General features: G+C 42.5%; 1 protein-coding gene across 11 annotated transcripts in view; it reads left to right on the top strand.

The window, feature by feature from the left end:
* MAP4K4 (mitogen-activated protein kinase kinase kinase kinase 4) overlaps positions 1-19,280 on the top strand; it is a 163,471-nt gene that overhangs the window by 70,080 nt on the left and 74,111 nt on the right. For all 11 annotated transcript variants that reach the window (XM_015630039.2, XM_015630100.2, XM_015630080.2 and 8 more), the window contains exon 2: positions 6,969-7,025. In XM_015630039.2, coding sequence (XP_015485525.1) covers positions 7,011-7,025 — 15 coding nt within the window. In that variant the 5' untranslated portion in view covers positions 6,969-7,010. The remainder of the gene's footprint in view (positions 1-6,968; positions 7,026-19,280) is intronic.

Raw genomic sequence — 19,280 nt, 5'->3', positions numbered from 1 at the left:
AAATAAAGAGAAAATGAGTGACGGTAGTTTCAGTAAAAGTCACTAAATCTGGACACAGCATGGTTGTGACTGGAAGAATTGGATGATGACTTCAGTTTTGGCTCTTGAAGAAGATATCTTCCAGGCTGGGTTATCAAGCCAGTTAGCTCAAGTGTCATTTTAGAAGAAGCATGTAGTCTGGTGCAGGAGGCTGTGGTGCTCACCTACAGAGCAGCAAAGCTTGGTCCAGCACACAGTTGATGACTGGGGTGTCTGGCAGAGGGGCAGCACTCAGCACAGACATATCTGTCAAAAAATTTTCTGTGGCCTTGTGTGAAAGCACATTGTGGACTTGCTGCCAGTGTTGCCAGCAGGCCTCTGTTTGTCAGCCTTTCCTGCTTGGTATTTGAGGAATGAAAAACAGGGAAATCTGTAGCCTTCACTTGTTAAGGGAATGTTTTGTGCCATTTGAGCCAGGAAATGTGTAGTCTTGAAGGGACCCCAGTTGGCTGAATGGACTCAAGTTCACATGACTTGCTTAGCAAAGGAACATCCATAGTCTTAAACTGAACAGCTACAGTCCTTGTACCCTTCCCCTTCCCCTGCAACCTTCCCCCACTTTGGTATCTTTTAAAATCTATTGCTTGGTCTAGTGTTTCAGTGGCTGTGAACTGAAACAAGCATGAATTTCAGGCCTCAGGCAAAACTTTCAAAGCTCCTTGGGGGATTTGTGTTGTTTTCCAGGTGAATTGTCAAGAGAGCTGTCTGCCTTTGCAGTTCTCTTTCTGTCTTCTCCCATCAGACCAAAACATCTCCTGCTGATGGGTACGATGAGGTGGACTGCTGTGCTGGGAGTCAGCAGAGATGCCTCCTAACTGAGCTCTGCAATCAACCTGTTGTTATCCTGGGAAAGTTAGATTGTGGCTTTCTGCCGTGCTTTTCCCACCATCCTTTCCCCCCCCTCCCCTTTCTTTTCTTCCTATTTAGGCAATGAGCTGTTTGGGAGAAGGAAATGCCTCTGATAATGTATACCCAGCATCTTTCACAGTGGGAAAGTTACCACAAAACTAGGAATCAAAGTGAAAAATCAGTGAAGAGAACTCTTTTTCTTCCTAGTGGGAAACATCTATTCACCTGGTCCCCAGAAGAACAAAACTGATAATAACTGTGTATCTTTCAGTCCATTATTTCACAGAATGCAGTACTATGCATGAGTAAATTGGCATTATTATTTCTTCAATAGGCAGCTAGTGAGCCTGTGGATATCAAAAGCAGGATAGAGAGAGTATGTTATTTTCTGTTTTGCTTTCCAGGCATTTGAGATCAAGAGTTAGAAGGAAAACACAAGATCTCTGTCCTGTCTTTGACTTGAAGGGTGACATCTTTAGTAACTCTGGTTTGGGTTTGTAAATCATCTGAGAGGATGACTTCTTCCCATGTATTTCTGTAGTGATTTTCCACGTTTTTGTACTGAGTTTTTTTTTGCTCATTTTTATTCTAGAATTAGTTTTCATGACAGATAAACATTATCCTTTTTGTTTACAAATTAATTTCCATTACTGGAGCCTATGATTATTTACCTTACAGAATGCTGTATCAGTAGAAACATGATAATTTCGGCTGCAAATGCAGTTAGGTAGACTTTATGCTTAAGAACACTTTTAAGTTTTTGGTTTTGACTAGGGAGATTGTTTTCATTTTGTGCTGTTCTGTCTTTTTGCCTGTCAAAAATATGTTCTGCTCCTTCAAAAGCACTACTCCCATTGCTTTTCACAGGGTAGACCTGGTCTTTTCAGGGAGTGGAAAGAAATGCTGTGTAGAGTCCAAGTTTTCACAATGCAAAGTTGGTTGGTCTACAACTTTCTATGTTGGCGAGTGACAAAAAGAGCTGGTGGTAAACATGACTTGGAATAAGAAGTTATCATTTATTGCACTGGGGTGTGTAATCTAATAGCAGAGTATTGCTTCATGGCCTGTTGCCTCAGGCTGGCAGGAGTTGAGTCAACTGAATGAGAAGCAAAATGGAAAGTTAAGTTTGGTGTGGGGGCATTGTACAACACTCACTACTAAGAGGTGGTACTGTGGTGAATTTTGACTTGATATGGCTAAATCTGGTCTGCTGCTTCTGTATGTGCATTGTGGCAACTGAAATTGGATTAGTAGTTTTTTTTTTGTTTTTTTCCCAAGAAATTCCTCTTCTTTCTACAACTGTCAGCATAGAATACTGGGAGCTGTGAGAAGTTTACCAAAGACTTAATTGTGTACTTTGCACAGGATAATCCAAACTGGCAAGTGATGAGTCACAAATGGTACATTCCTTCCTTGATGTGTGATGTTGCCCCACATGCTACTTCCATGCCATTTATCTGGGCAGCAAGCTTCCAGGAACAGTTTTCCAGAGGCACATTAATACACAGGTCTGAAACTGTGTTAGTAGGAGAATTACATTACTGTGACATAAATATCTTGGATAACTTGGTGGGGGGGGGAACAGCTGTGGCAAAAAGAAGTAAATAAGCTGATAGAATTTCTTTTGCACTTAATTTGCATAGTTCTTTGATAACATTAAGGCAAAAGAGGAAAAAAAACACATGAAAAACAGCACATAACCATAACCACTTACCTTTGAGCCTTTCTAAACTAAAAATTTTACAGTAATAACATGTGCAAAGGAAGAAAGAGGCAAGAAGTAGGTGTATTAACTGACTTGGAGAGTGTGGGAAGGCTTGAAATTTATAATGTTCTGCAGATCTTGGCAGTCTACCATGGATTCCCCTTGTCCCCTCTGCTTTTCAACATGCATAAAGCCCACTGAGATGAGAAATAAACACCATATTGCTATCAGACATGACTAGGAGTGTGCTTAAGTAGTGGATTCAGTTTAAGATCCAGTTAAATGCTGCAGTGTTGCTGTGTTGATGAGAACTATAGCTCTGTGTAAATGAACTTGCAGTCATCTGCATGATAAGAAGCAGGACAAGATTTGAGGTTGGCAGTCTCAATTCCATGGATTTGCTCATCCCAACAGGCCATTTAAAAATGCAGTGGTACAAGTAGCACTCTTAAAATGATTCTTATCCTTCCTTATCCTTGGGAGGATAAACCAAGTGCTTTAATATGAATAGAGCCATGAAATGAGGGAGAGAAAAGTAGGGAGAATGTGTAAGAAACAAGAAGTAGTTCAGAAATTTTGGTGAGCAAAATCTTAATATGGTCTAAATGAAGGGAATGTGTTGGTGGGCTCATTTCCATGGGGACAAGCTGACAGTGCTGCTGTTTTCTTGTGGTTTCTATGCTAAAATCCAGTAAGAGGCAAACTCCCAGGATGGGAGTTGCTGTTGCCGCCACTATTTGAAGAAACCTCTGCAGCTTCCTCAGTCTGTTGGCTCTGGAGACAACCAGCAACTTCTGCTTAGCAAGATGCTTCTAGGTTGCTGTAGTCTTCATTGCACGTTTCATATCCACACAGCATTCTGGCTATGGGACAGTAACTTGTGATCCTCAGCCTCTGGTATTTGGCATCTAGCAATATTTTAAGAAGCTGCTGTTTTCAGTTAGCTGGGATTAGGGTTGCATTTTGCAGTATTGCAGAGCTTTTCAGATACCCAGATGGTAATTGCCAACAATTTGCTTGGAGAAACAAAGCTGCAAGAAGCTCTGCCTTGCCATGGGGATGGGGATCCCTGGATGCCCTGTAGGGCCATGTGTCCACACTGCGCTAAAGCAGAGGCCACATTCTGCATGGAAAATGTTATCCCAGTAGAGTGGTGTTTCTGGGATATGGAGCCTTGATGGTTACTGCATTTGTGAAGTGCCCTGTGAGCAGAATTTGAATAAATTTTAATCCCAGGAGATTGAGTTCAGAGGGCTTCTCACATCCATGATTTCTGCAGTTCTTTCTTCACATTCAGCCACACTGCAATTTTATTATTACTCTTTTTAACACAGACAAATTTTTCCAAAGCAAAAGCTGGCTATGAAAACCTGATGATTGGTTTCCAAAATGGGAATGCTTAGCCATTTCATGTTGCAAGCAAAATTATACCAGCATGCTAATAGTTTGACAGGTCTGTTCTTGAGCAGAGCTGTTAAGCAGATAAACAAACAAACACTGCTCATACTTATATGCTGTGCTTGTGATGTTTGTTTTTTCCCGCCCTCTGAAAATGCTTTTAATGAAAAGAGTGTGGCTTCAAAATGTCTTTTTACTTCTCTCATATAAATTAATGTCATGCAGGCCATCCCTCCTCCTCCCCATATGGTGTAGATTTTTAGAATATGAGTGCTCCATACATTACGAAAAGGGTATTTGGAGTAATTTTAAACAATATTCTGAAGTGACCGGGGTTTAAATTTGGTCTGGGATACTGAGCAGACCACACTTCCCACACTCTGCAGTTTCCTTGCTTTCAGTCCCTTAGGAGGGTTATGTAGAAGCTTTTCCCCTCCCAGAAGAAGCAAAGTGAAACATGAGCAGTGGCTGTGTTCTGCTGTAGCTGGCCCCAGTTTTCATAGGGACACCCATGGAGGCAGCAGCAGGATCCCGTAAAGCTGCAGGGGAAGGATGGTAGGGCTGGTGCACATTAGTCATCTCGAGTGGGCCAGTCTCACAGGGAAGAACATGCACTTCAGAAAAACTGTGAAGTCGAGCACTGGGAAATTTTAGGTGTCACTCTGGAAATAGCAAGCCCACCAGTAGTTAGTAGATTTAAAAAGACAAATAGAGCAAAAATGCCATGAAAATGGCATCCTGTCCTGCTACTTCACTCTTCTGCATGCCACATTTTCTGATTGAGTATATTCTGCCACCATTTTAGCACCTCTACTTTGCTGCAGAGTGAATGGGGAACTGTATTTCGCTGCTTTTTTAAAAAAAAAGTTTTTCTCCTCAGACCTCCTTAGTGTTGTGAGGGCTTTTTCCTCAGAGATGTCTTTTTTTGTCTATTATCTTTAGCATATTCTTTTTGTACCTAAAACTGTGTACTTCCCATGTCCTCGGGCTTTCAAATTCCTTCAACAAAGCTGTGGAAAATGGAGGCAGAGGTGAGGGTAGGCATTTTTCCACCTCCGTGTAAGCCATTTTCCCTTCTTTCCTTGTGGGATGGTAAGTTTTGAGGAGAAGACCACAGGCTTTTGTCATTAGGCAGAGGTCCAGGGTGGGAAGTTGGAGTTGGAAATCTCCTGGGCGTGCTGAAAGACTTTGGTTCAAGAAGTAGTAAGGTCAAGGTGAGGTTAATGTTGGCTACTGCACACATGTTAAGACCCCTAACTTTGTTTCGAAATCAAAACCAGCTTGAGACCAAGCTGTAAAAAGAAATGCCTGCAGTAAAGTGAGTTTACAAAGCAAGCAAAAGCCTGAGCACAGTAATGTATTTATAGAAAGCACGTGGATTGGTTAGTAAGGGGGAGAGTGAAGCACAAGAAGAGTTGTGGAAGAAAGCTGAGGCAGTGAATTCTGCAGCATTTAATCCTTTTGAATGCACTAGCAATGCCTGGCCATTACCTCCATGGAAGACACCATAAAGTGTGAAAGGGTCAGGTTTTCTCTGAAGAGACTCGTGGTTCTGCTGGGGTGCCGGTCTCAAAAGACCCTGTAAAGAGATTAATATGTTAGTCCAGGCAAAAAATATACTATTTATGTCTACCATATAGGTTTCTGCCTAGGAAACTCAGAAATTGGTGAGGAGAGAAATAAAGGAACTGTGACTTCAGTTAAGTGTTCCTTTATGTTCTTATCATTACTTGTAATAAAGATGAAGAAATTTAATGAGCATACCTGTTGCTAGATAGCTTGACTGATGCAGGTAAGAACCTTTGGAGATTGTGGTTGGGAGACTGGGCTGTTTGACTGGCTTACAATGGACTGCTGGGTATTAACACTGCTGAATTTTAAGTGGGGAGCTGGAAAATACCAATATTAGGACCATTTCTAAGTGCCTGTTTAGGAAAAAAAGTACACAACAGCTAATTGATGTCTCTACCTCATGTAAACATACACTGGAGAGAAAAAGGCTTTTGTTAGAAGTCAGCTGAAGCGAGTTACAGCCCACCAGGGCTGGAAGGGCCTGCCATGCCTCTTGCCTCCCAGCCTTGTGATCTGCATCCTGCTGGCTCCAGCTCTGTTTCCACTGCAGAACAAACCAGTTTAATTTCCTGGACTGCAATCCCCTGCCCCACCCCGCAGTTTGCTTTTTCTGTTAACTTTCTGCCATTTTAGTGATCTCAATCAGCTTATCATATGGTACAATGAGTGCCAGAAGGAGCTCAGTGCTCCTGGGAGAAATATGTGACAGGAGGCTGGAAGGAGGCAGGGGAAGGAAGGGTAGGAGCTCCCTGCTGCAGGAGCTGGGATCTATTAACTCAGCTCCAGCTGTACTGAGAAACTGTATGCTTACTGTGGTTATAGCTGAAGGGAGATGACGTCTTGTTCTTGTCTAGCCATTGTGAGGCAAGCAAAGAGAGCTCTTGCAGGTCTGTTGCATCCCTTGCAGAAACCTAATTTTTTTTTACTTGGGAAGACCAAACCAGTGAGACATGTCCTAAGCACGGGCTAACCATGCTTACTAGGTAAAACATGTAATATATCACCTAGGTAGTAGGCATTGGTTCATACAAATAAAATATGCAACACGTGGAATTTAGTCTGACATGTTAATAAAACCATTACTGACAATAAGCTTTCCTAAAGTAAATAGAAGGAAAGCTGTGACTATAATCTGTTTGTACTTGATAATCATCATTTTAATGTGGAGAAAAAGAAATGGATATTAAAATTTGAAGAGGAACACTCCAAATTTGTTATTATTGTTGTTGTTGTTTTAGTATTTTTAATATTTGTAATTTAGTATCTATAATATTTCCTAGGAAGTATCAGAAGGGTCCAGGGTAGTTGGGATAAACCCAGTGACACGTGTCCAGGTGTTTTCCTCTGTGTGAGCTGAAGGGATGGGTGAGATGCTGGTGCTGACTGTTCTCTCTCTCTCACTCAGGGTCGCCATGTCAAAACGGGTCAGCTGGCAGCCATCAAAGTCATGGATGTTACAGAGGTGAGTAGAGGAACCTTCTGCTTTATTAGCAACATGTAAAATTTAATGATGAGATGATATAAGGCTTACCTCATATTTCTGCTGAAAGGCATGGTCCTTGCCTGTGAATGTTTGCTCTCTACTTGCAGGACCTGACCTCTCAGGTCCATCTGCCTGAGATTTCGTGCTGGGGCATTTGGCCTTCACAAATTGCATCATCCAGTCCCAGGGCATATGGGTGAATGTAGCACTCTTTTTTTCAGAAATTTCTTTGAAGGTGGGGGGGGGGGGGGAAGTTTTTAGATTGCTTGCATCCCACCTTTTTCTCTGAAATGTATCATCTTGCTTGTACCAAAAAAGAAGGTGAGGTGTCTGCTTGATGTAGAGGAAGGACAGTGTTCTCCCTGGTACATCTGCAGCCTACAAAGGGTGTATGTTTATTCAAAGGAATGAGTCCAATGTAGTTCCAAGAAGCCTGAAAGCAGAAACATCTGCAGGAATGACGACCAGATTGGTAACAGAATTCAGCAATGTAAAGTAGTTGGAGTAACTGACCCATGGGGATTTACTGTGGAGCTTTAGATGGGAAAGAGGGGAAATTAACCCAGTCAAAGAAATAAATATATGTCTGTATTTGAATCCTTTGGTGTCTTGCAGTTTATGCCATTCAAAAAGCAATTAGTTTAAATTAAGTCTTAAACAGATGAAGAAAAGCATGGGCTTTGTTGGCCCATGTTGGCTGTTGCTCCACTTGTGTTTATATAGAGTTCTATTCACAAATTAACAACTTTAAAATCGAATGAGATCCTCCCATGTGATGTCTGCAAAGCTTGACTGATACTGCTCTTCTGTAGAGAGGTTGTGCCTTTTCAAACTGGTCATACTCTTCTGAGCTCCTCAGTCGTACACAGGGGGAACAATTACATGAATGCGTGTACATTGTACAGAGCAGGGGGTCTTTGGCCAAGATGGTTATAGCAAGCAAAACTTCTGCAAGGATATTGCTGCAGAAGATTTTATAGCTTAGAGTGTGTATAGGTGCAACAAGTAAAAATGGCCTTGGACACAAGGTCCTATATGAGTGGGAGGGTTTAATGGATAAACAGGCAGGGGAGGAGGAAAACAAGAGGCAGGGTTAGGTCAGCTGATAAGTCCTGTCTCTGAATCTCTAGTGATCGATGGGCAGTATGACTGCTGCTCTCTAACTTCAGCTGTTGTGTCTGCCAACAGCTAGATACTCCTTTTTTGTCAGATGGCTTGATAAAGATCAATTTTCAGCTGAAGTTTTTCAAAGGCTGCCTTCATGACGAGGCAATGCTTTTTTTGCTGCAGTTAACAAGTGGAGAGACCAGAGAAAAATGACGGTACATTGACACACAGTGAATGTTCTTTGCACAGCAAATGTTTTCATTTGTGCAGCACTTTTACACAGGGCAGCTTGCTGGACTGTACATGACAATGACTTCTTCCATAATACTAAGATGGGTTCTACTGCACACTCCCTCTGTTTTTAATAGCATGTATTAATCACAAGCAGTTGTAATAGAGAGGTTGCACAGAAAAGGGGAAGCAGTTGAAAAATGCTGTCTGTAGTATGGCTAAGCTCGTATTGCAGGAGATAGCTTAAGTTTTGGAACTTACTGTAATTCTTGTCTGGTTTTGAAAAGCAAGTTGTATATTGGCAATGTCTTTTATCTCATAAGTGCAATCCTTTTTTTAGGGGATGAAGGGTGGTCAGAGGGAGGAGTTTGGAGATGTTAGCCCCATGCAGCTTTAAAAGCATTGTCATTCCTGCAAGTGGAGTTCATGCGTTTTTGCTTCAAAGTAAAGAGCTCACAGACACTAAAAGTGCGTAAATTCTTCCAAGTTGTCAGCTCCACTGTTTAACACCAGGCATAGGTGATGCATTTTCTCAGTGGCAGAGTTGACTGTAGGATGTTCTAGTCCAGCCTTGCTTGCTGGTTCCATGCCCAGCACTTGTGCCGACGCAGCTGCCTTGGGGCCAGATGCTGACCTGGATCAGTGAACAGGCTCTGGTTCTAGTTTTAAAGTACCCTTACTGCTCTCCTTCCCCTGGTTATAAATAACCTGGATTGGTTCATTGATTGAGTTCAGCACACGATGTTGTGAGCTCTTGTGTGGTTGCTATGAAGAAGGTGGCATGAGAGTGGAAAAGAGCCACTGCTGGAAGAAGGGGCAGTAGCTCAAATTGATATTTCTGCTGGAGATGGCCATATCCTCAAGCCATAGCTTCAGTTCCTCAAGGGTTTGTTTCATGAACACCTCTTTTGCTGGAGCAATGCAGGACTATCCTGGTTCTAGCTTGCCACATCTTACGGGGACAGCAAGAGGAGAGAACATGGGGACAGAGAGGGCAGTGACTGCCACCCTTAGCACTGTTCCAAAAGAAATGCTGAGGGAACCCCAGCCACAAATGCACCTTCTCTGCCTGCTTGAAGAGCTACAGTTAGGTGAACTGCTAAAGGTAATGCTGTATCCATGCCCATGGAGAAAGAGGCTTGAGTGGAAACTTTCTCAAAACTGAAATTACGGTTTTGTGATGAGTGGCTCGAAGCTTTAGGTGATTTGTGCCTATGTGCGTATTTTATTGGCAGTGTTATGCCTTTCTGCTTAAATTCGAGTGGTGCCATGGGGGATATCCAATTATTCTGACTAACCTGAACTGAGAACAGACACAAGACTTCCTTTCTTCTGGGATACCTCAGATCCAGTGCTTGCTTTGCCAAATGCTTAACAAATTAGAAAACCTAATGTATTGGCATGCTCTGTGGGCACACCCCAGATTTTCAGTTTTCAAGGCCATGATTCTGCAACTCACACATTGCTCAGGTTCAGCAAAATTATGTCAGTTCTGGGCTGTAAAGCTTTGATCACCCAAACAGGAGGGATGTCAAAGTCAGAGTGAAGGCTTTCCTTAAAATGTTTTGGTTGGCATGAAGAAAATGAGGTAGTATAACCTCTGACTAGAGGCATTGGAAGAAATATTACAACTCTGTAGTGCACATGGCATTGTGGAAATGCTCGTCATCCTTCTCACCTTTTCTTGTGGTTTTTGCTTTAGATTTTAATTTTGAAAAGAATGGTGGCAAGGATGAGAAAGAGGAGGTGGGCTGAAGCCTATCAGCTTGATCTTTGAATAAATTATAACTAGTTAGTTCTGCTGCCTGAAATGTTGGGGGATGTTGATGTGCATAAAACATCCCTGCCATTTCTACTTTCCTCCTTTCTAAACAAATAAGGAAAATGCTTAGAAGACTGGATCTTTACAGATCTTTATAGCCCTAAAGCAAGCACTAATAGAACTGTAAGACCTGAAGATCTATAGTTTCGCTACAGAGTGGTGCACAGGTAGGTCTTTTCACTTTTGGAGGGCAAAACTGCAGTGCATGTATGCTGAAAAAATCTCTCTGGAACATAGAACAAATAAAACCAAAAAACCCACCAGTTTTCATCAATGGAAAACTATTATTCCGTGTTGGAATGACTGTAAAACGGGAACAGTGCAGACCATGCACATGTGCACTTTAAAAATTGTTTTACAAAATCTACATATGTAGGATGAATCTCATGCTGCATGCTTGTTGTGAGGGAGGCATTATATGTAGTGTGTTAATCTTTCTACTGTAAGGTCTTTGTTCTTTTGTGACATTGGTTTGGAGAAGGTGGTGTTCAGTCCATGTTGATCCCCTCTACTCACTGACCATACTCTTAGGTTTCCATGATTGAATGATTGCCATGACTCCTAAGATTTGGTAGTCCCTCTTTATTTAGAAGAATCTGTTTTCATGTGAAGCAAATAGCATTTAAAACCTTAGCAAAGCTTACTTGGCAAATCTGCCTGCATCCAAGCTGTTAACTAGCATTACACCCTAAAGCTTGACTCTACTTCAACTGCTTTGGAGCCTTTCCTTGCAGCTACACAGTTGTTTCCAGTGTCACTCCTGTGTTCTGCTTCCAGTGATGCTTTTTTCTTTGAAAAGTTTAGCAACTGATTTTGAGGGAAAAACACAATTGCTTCTCTTCTGTTTGTTATAACCCCTGACGCTGCTGCTTCTTCCTCCTACCTCTTCCCACACACGCTCTTGGCATCCCTTGGGAAAGTTTTCCACATGCCTTTTTTAATAGCAGCATTTCTCAGCTCTTGTGCCCAGTGTTTCATGACTTGTCCAATCTAGTCTGTGTAAAATTATGCTAAGTAAACAACTGGATACTGTATCCTGCTGATTTATAAAAGAAGTTGGATTGCTTTTAGTGCTTGCCTGTCTTGCTGTTTCCGTGTGTCTTCTACAGCAAAATTAACAACCTCAGACCAAAGCCTCCAGCCTGCAGAGAAACATGGCACGTCTCACATACCTAGACAGGAAAGATTCCCTGAGCTATTCACTGCCATCTTCCTTACTCTGCTGACTGCTTATTTCTGTTACAACTGGAAAGTCACTTTGATTGTTGTGAGTCTGTATCTTACAGCCTACATGGCGGTATAAACTACAATTGTGTGGATAATTTGTCCATTTTCCATAGGACAGCTCAAAGCAGTCTGCAGAAAAACTGCAGATAAATAAAAACGTGGGCTCCCACATAAACTAGCAGACAAAATGAGGGAGAAATTAAATAATAAGCCAAACCAAAAGCTTACCCTGTTACGTGTGTTCTTGTTTTCCCCATGAAAACTCCAAGACAATCCATGGATTTTGATCTGTTTGAAGGGGAAAAAAATGAAATAGTTGATGGCTCACTCTTTAAGACTGGGAAATACAGATCCTTGTGGCCCTGTGCAAAAGAACTGGGTTAAGCCAGCCGGGAGAAGCTGAATAGGGGCCATCCTTTTAGTGTAGAGATATGGATGCAGTGCTTTACCTGGCTTTATCTGGCTTAGTGCAGCTGCCTGATAAAGTACTTACATACCAGTCCATGGCTGTATTTACTGTGAAGTTAGCTAAAGCAAACCTAAAGTCACTAGAGTTACCTACCAAAAGCCTTTGCCATTCCAGTGTTTCATAGGAGTCACTTCTTCTTAATGTGAATTGGGGAAAATGGATCAGGGACCTAAAAATCCAGATTGTTCCATGGAGAGTCCTGGCATTTTGCTTTTTTGTGCTGAAATTAGAGCTTGCTTACTACTCGTCTGTACAACATTTTGCTGTCTTTGGTTAAACAGTTACCTGGCAAAATAAAAAATTGTTCTCTGGAAAAAAAAATAAATAGGAAAGCTATGTACAATCTTGACAGCCCAGCCCTGCTGTCCAGTTCTCCTGAAGCTGATTAACCTCTGATCTCTTCAACGGATTAGGTTTAAAAAAAAAAAAAAGCTGCTTGGAACTATATATTACAGAGCTGGACAGAGTGGTCCCTTGAGCTGTAACATCTGGTTTTGGAGGAGGTCAAAAAGAGCTACAATAGTCTTGCAGCCAGTAGGACAGTCTTTTTTGAACTGCAGAGCATTTGTATAATTGACTACTTCCTTCTTTAACTGAGATCCCTCACCTACCTCTGCTGCATGCCCTTGCCCAGCAGCTTGGCACAGTTCTTCCCCCTGCTTTACCATGGACCTGGTTCCAGGAGGTTCAGCCCTGGCTGATGTCTGTGTGGGACCGGGCTCTGCTGCAGCTCCATGCTGCCCTTTTTCTGCAAAACTCCTGTTTGGGTCAGACAGAGGTGGTCCTGGCCATCTTCAGTGCACAGAGCCTTGCAGGGGTGCCAGACGTGTCACACCACCCCTGCCCTTAGGTGGCTGGGAAATTTCTTGATTTGCCAGCTCATAGTTGTAACAGAGTAGAATGACATTTAACTCTAAAGAACCTTTTGTCCGCACAAGGAGCAGTGATTTTATCTCCCAGCAAGGCAGATACAACACCTGGTTTAAGTCAGAGCTGCAATTTCTGGATGCAATCCAAGAAATTTCCTGGAGCAGTGCTGGCACCAGTTTGGATTAAGGGAAAACTTCCACTCTCTTCACCTGATTACTCAGGTGGTTAGCAAGATTGTCAAGCTGGAGAAACTTGTTAGGAAAGGCAAGGATGTCTGGTTTAATGCAGTTGCAAGGTGACTGAATAGGGAGCTTCACAGGCAGTTTGAGATCAGGGCAAAAAGCTGTGGTTGTTACCAAGCAGCTTGGGAAATTATACTGCTGGAGAGAGCTGACGTTGAGCACTAAGGCTCTGCATTACTGTGTCCCTGTGAAGGGCAACTTTGCACTGATGCTGTGTGTTTGAGGGAAAAATTAGCAAAGGAGAGAGAAGAAAATGGATGTAAAACATTCATACACTCTTGTTTCTCTTTCTGCTTATATCAACCATGCTTATATGTTTCCTCCTTATCCAAGATTTCCACCTGAGAGGAAGACAGTTTGCATGCACGGCCTATCGTCAGTTGTCCTTGTGGGCATACCTCCCTATATATTTTAACAAGCTTGTTTTGGAAACCTGACTGACTGTTCCAAGGCTGAAATAAACAGATATTTTTCTTTTGCCATGAAGATCCTCGAGGGCACCATTGCAGCATCTCTCAACAGCAATACAGCTTTAGCTGTAAAGGCTTCTTGGTGCTCATTTAGTAGGATTCCTGTTGCGTTGCTTTTTCAGTTGAGGCTGGGCAATGGCCTCATCCTCAAAGCTGATTGTGGAACACAGTGTGAATGAAGTGTAAAGAAAGCAGTGTTTGCCTCTGCCTTCTCCTCATCTGTACGCTTATGTCTGATGTGCAAGGTTCTTGTCCTGTCCAGTGGAAAATGTTTTACCAGTGCTCTGTAAATTGAAATGTAGTTTAGATGACACAATCTGAAGTTACAGCCACATAAATGGAACTTTGCTGAAGTTTGGAGCCTAAAAGAATCTCCTTTGTTTTGGGGAGATGGCTTTAAAATGTTGCCTACCTGGATTTAGATAACTAAAGAGAACCAGATAACACTCTACTATAGCACAGCAGACAATGGTCAGGATATACTGCTCAGCTGTGGCACCAAGATATGTTGTTCATCAGTATGTGAGAGCACATGTTTAATACTGGAGCATAATGGAAATGGCTGCAGCTGACTTCTGTAGGCAGAAGGGCAGGACTGCGGATCAGGATGATTTCTCTGCAAGTCTTAAGCTCTTTGGACAAGTCTGGACTTGTTAAAAAATTTATTTCCTTTGGTCTAATGGTGCAGCTGCAGTGACACACTGAGAAAGAAAGAGTAAGTCATCTGGGTGAATTAGTTGATATCTGTTACAGTCCTGGGGCACTGTTACCTGTCCAGGTGGGCAAATTCATGCATTTAAGCTCTAATACTGTGCCTATTTTTCTTCAGTCATTAGGCTTGATACCTGCAATCATCTGAAGTCCTACTGTTAGTATTGACAGAGAGGGTCACGAGTGACACGTGATTTCATATATTTGTACAAATGACTGCTAGCATCAATCTGTGTCCTGGACCCTAATACTAACAGTGGTAAAGGCTCAGTGTGGATAGCATGCAGATGCTTTCACAGCTGAGATACTTTACCTACCACTCATACCTGCTCTAGCATGAACTTGAGCAATAATAACCTGAGCAATAATAATTCTAGTGATGGAGCATTTCTTCTGAGCTTAGAGGAGCGTCAGTGCAGGTGGCCTCAGTGCAAGCGATTTGCCACTGCCTTCCCCAGTGCTGAGCTCTGATTGTCTCAGCTGTCTAAGGAGGTTCAAGTTCTAATGGGAAACAAATGTTTTGTGTGCAGATAATAGCAAAAAGTACAGGGCTGCATTTTATATAATTTTTATCAGACACAGAGCACAGCTTAATTTACCCCCAGTGAGTCAGACATACTGTCTACTCAAGGATAACAAGGCAACCCTGTCAATACAGTGTTGGTGCATGTGTGCTCTTGCCAGTTTGGGCAGAGTGAAACCAATAAGGATTGTGACACAGCATTGTGCTTTCATTTTAGCAGGTTTCTAGGCCAAATTTGGGTCTGCTGAGTATTCTTCCTGTCTGCATAGGCAGCCAAAAGATCCCAGGTCCAGTATAAGCAGCTATCTTTCAGAGATACACTTTAAAATCTGGCTTGGGCATTAGGGTCAAAGTCAGGGGAGCTAATTCTCTGTTTATATTAAAGGGGATATATCTGCTTGAAATGTAATCTGTCTTGACTGTGTTTAATTGTATTTTCATAAACTGCACCTGCCTGTGGGCTCCTCCTGTTTTTGCTGCAGCATTCCATATTTTTATCTTGACTTCCTAAGGAAATGAGGCTTCTTGGTGATACTGAGCATGTCCTGCCTTCTTTTCCACCAAATACCATTTGGATCTGTTGATCAACTTCAGCCAAGCTTAATGAGGAGGAGAAATTCCGGAGATACAAAGTCCTGACAAGCTATGTGAAAACTGGCAGGCTGCATGGAGAAGGGAGGGGCTGAAATTTATAGCCTCTGCTTTGAAAATGGTAGGCAGACCTTAGCCACCTTCCATTATCAGTCAACTGGCCACTGTTTTGCAGTAAATCACGAGGAGAAAGTAGATCACTTCATTTTTATTTAAGGAAAAAGTTCTGTGCAGTGTAGCACATGCAAACTACTTTCAAGCATTTTAAAATCTCCTCTGGTTCTTTCTTTAGTTTATGGGTCCACAAATCTAGTACTGAACATTTCAGATTATTCTGTGTGATCTCTCTCTCCCCCCTCCTTTCTTAATGTGCCTATGTGTATATATAAAGATAAAATAGCAATGTTATTCTCCAACATTTAATGAGACAAAAATGTTTTTTCTAAGTCCCTTGACAGTGCTTCTTTTGCAAGGCACAGTTTGAGTCATTATGCGCGGAATTGTTGGCTAAAATAGAGTCTTAAAGCCCAGCTCCTGAATCCAGAGATTATGGTAGCAAGTGCTAATGCTCGAGGACCTGGGAATTCATTGTACCCTAAGCTGGTTTGTAACCACAATAAACACTGCCCTTGTGCCTAAAGCGTTCTGCTTCCCCTGTGCCCAATCTCTTAAATATGCAACAGAAAGCACACAGCTGAGCTAGTGTTGAAAGAGCCTTGAAGATGCTGTGCAAACTAGTTTGGTTGATGAGTGTAGGAGAAGATTCTGTTTGTCTCCGGAGCCCGTAAGTGTCACAAATCCTTTCCAACAAGGCTCCTGTGTACATAGCTGTAGATAGAAAGTAGCCTCTCTGTCAGAAAACAGTAAATAAACTGCAGAGAACACTTTAGATAGAAGTGCAAAGGTGTTGTCATTAAATTGCAAAGATTGGTGCTTCATAATAAGCACACTGTTTAGTCTTGTTCTCATTAAGACCCTGCTTCAAGCATGATTAGAGCAGTAGGAGCCTGACCCATTGCACAGAGGCACATTTTCTTTGTTGTGATGTTTACCTGTTGATTTTTTAATGTCAGGCTTTATTTCTTGAACATCTCATCATGTTTTGTTCTGAAAGATGAATCTTAGAGAAGTGAACAAGCTAACAGCAGAAGTGCCACTGTACCTGTGTGGACGGCAAGCATGTGGGTGTTGTGTTTTGCCTCACATCTGCCAGGTAAAATGGTAGTTTCTTTACCTAGAACATCACTGGTGCAAAAGATGGAGGTGGGAGTTCCAATAGCCTGCTCTGCTCTCTTTTGCACCTCATTCTGTAAGATGATGGGTGCCCTCTCAAGTGTCCCTCTCAGTTCCAGAAGTGAGCTCAGCTTTTGTGTGTTGGTTGGTGTATGAGGAATTTGTGCAGTGTTTCTCTTCAGCAGGAATATTTTCCACTGTAGCACCTTCTTCCTGAACAGAGTTTAGTGCTTGATTCTAGATGTGGTAAAGAGCTAGGTGGAAATCCTAGCATAAATGTAGCAGCCCACAGACCTTTGGATAACTATTACTGTCCTGGCTAAGCACATGGCACTGCCTTGCAAGAGAAAGGAGAGCGTCCATGATCCCTGAAAATAATTTCGTTGTGTGGAATATTATACCAAATGGAAATGTAATTGGGCAGAGAGACTGAGGCAGCAGGGAGAGCTGCCATCCTGGTGACTGCTTGGCTCCCCCTGCGCTAACCTATCCTGGCCGGGGCTGCAGGCAAACAGGCAGCCCTGAGTTCCTGCTGTGGAAACACTGATGCAAAGGCAGCATTATTACTGAAGGGTTTATTTGTCTCTTGCATATTTTACCTCAGCTCGCTTTTCACTAGCATTTATTGTAGTTGCCTCTCTTTGAGCCTGTGGAACAATATATTTTTTATAAATGAGTTTGTTGGCTTTCATTCTAAATTTGTCTTTCTGCTTCTCTTACTGCTTCTCTTACTACACTCTTTTGCAGCAGCTTTTAAAATGTGAAGCCTTGCATTGATTATAAGATTATAGTGTTACACTGATTGATAGATCAGAGGGGGCTGCATGGTCAAACAAGTCCATGCTCAAATTCGAGTCCCTGAGGGAGATGTCTGTTCCTTAGTCAGAATTGCTGCTGCTCCCCAGTTCTGATTAAAAACTTTAGGAAGTATACCTAGCCTAGTCTTGATTTGTAACACAAACTGTAAGAGTTTGCACTGATCATGTAAAAATGGATGGATCAGCATGTATATGCAAACTCACTCTCTGTGCCTACAAATGTAAACAAACTGTATGTAAATTCAGGAAAGGAAAAAAAAAGGAGGAATAGTTGCATTTTCTATTTGTAAATGTTCAGATGGCATCCTGTTGTGTTAACAGTACTTCCTTGTGATATATGTGTCTGTGGTCTCCCCCTTTCTAGTTACTTCTCCCTAGAGATAAGATTTTACAATACAACAAAGACAATCAGGTGTCTGGATGCTATTGCAGGGACAGCCCTGCCTCTCCTTCCAATTCAAGTTCCCCTTACAGCAGCATCTATCAGGTCCCATCTTTTGCTCCACTGGCAAGGAAATACATATTTTTTAAAAAATATAGATTAACTTTCTACTGTTTTTCCCCTCCCTAAAGCTGGCATGGGGTGGGTGAGAGGGGCCAGGCAGGATGGAGAGTGGAAGCTTCTGGGAGCTGGCCTGCAAGAGTATCTCCACAGGGTTACAGTCATGAGGTTGCATGAGGAACCCGGAGCCATCCCTTTGCAGTGCAAATCCAGGAGGAAAACCGGCTGCAACGCCTTTCCAACATCTTGGCTGCATCTTTCTCAGCCACCTGCAGTGACCGCTGAGGGACCGTTTGTAGTGCTCCAACCTGCAGATTTAGGAATAAAGAATGGAGTGTAAAGGTCTTCTGCAGGGATTCCCCTACTCTCTGCTTCTTTCCACTGTGCAACAGGCTATTTTTAGTCTGCTTGCTTGCCTTTAGAAATTACTTCACTTTCTGCTTTGGATGATTTCCATTACATTCATTGTGATTCTGAATTCCAGTGCTCAGAATAATAGCAGAGCAAAGAATCACTTTGTGTCAAGCTCAATTCCAACGGCAGAGTCAGAAAACCTGTGCTGAGGACGTGTGATGGCAGCTGCCTCTGACATGGTGACCTGTGGGAGGCTGGCTTAGATGAACTGCATTGTGGAACATGCCCCATGTTTGCAGGCAAAGAACCTCCTTAACCCTGAGTTTAACAGTGCTTTGGTTAGTGAATGGGAAAAGAAAACAACTCTTTAGTGGACTAATCCAGGTAGCCAAAGCAGATCTACCTCTGAAAGACATCTGTTTGCTTTAAGTGAAGTCTGGAGTCAAAAGCCCAGCCTGCCCTTGCTGTGTGTGCTTGGATTGTACCATTGCTAATTGGCTGAATGTCACTCATCCTTCCTCCACACAGCAGTTAGATATGATTTAAATTGGCAGTTTCTTTGCCAATAAAGTGCTCTTAAGCTAGATAAGGTGCTGGAGCAGACCTCACTGTGGGAAACAGTGCTCATCTTAACATTGTTGCATATGGTGCATTTAATCATTTGCCACTCTGACATATAAAAATATCATAGAATCAGTCACCAAGGTTGGAAGAGACCTATGAGATCATCCAGTCCAGCTGCTCACCTGACACTATCACTGTAACCCCTGAACCACTAACTCGCATCTCCCAGCACCAGATCCACACACCTGTTAGACATCTCCAGCGATGGTGACTCCACCACCTCCCTGGGCAACCAATTCCAGTGTCTGACCACCTGAACAGTGACATTTTCTTTTTAATATCTAGTCTGAATCTCCCCTGTCTCAGCTTAAGGCCATTTCCTCTGGTCCTCTCACTGAAGGCACAGCAGAAGAGATCAGTCCACACCTCACTGCATCTCCTTTCAGGCAGTTGCAGAGAGCAGTGAGGTCCCCCTGAGCCTTCTTATCCCACTCTCTCAG

The sequence above is a fragment of the Parus major genome, chromosome 1, assembly GCF_001522545.3.
Source record: "Parus major isolate Abel chromosome 1, Parus_major1.1, whole genome shotgun sequence".
In the NCBI taxonomy this organism is placed as follows: Eukaryota; Metazoa; Chordata; class Aves; order Passeriformes; family Paridae; genus Parus; species Parus major.
Note: the sequence above shows the minus strand (reverse complement) of the source record. Positions and strands in the feature narration are given on the sequence as shown.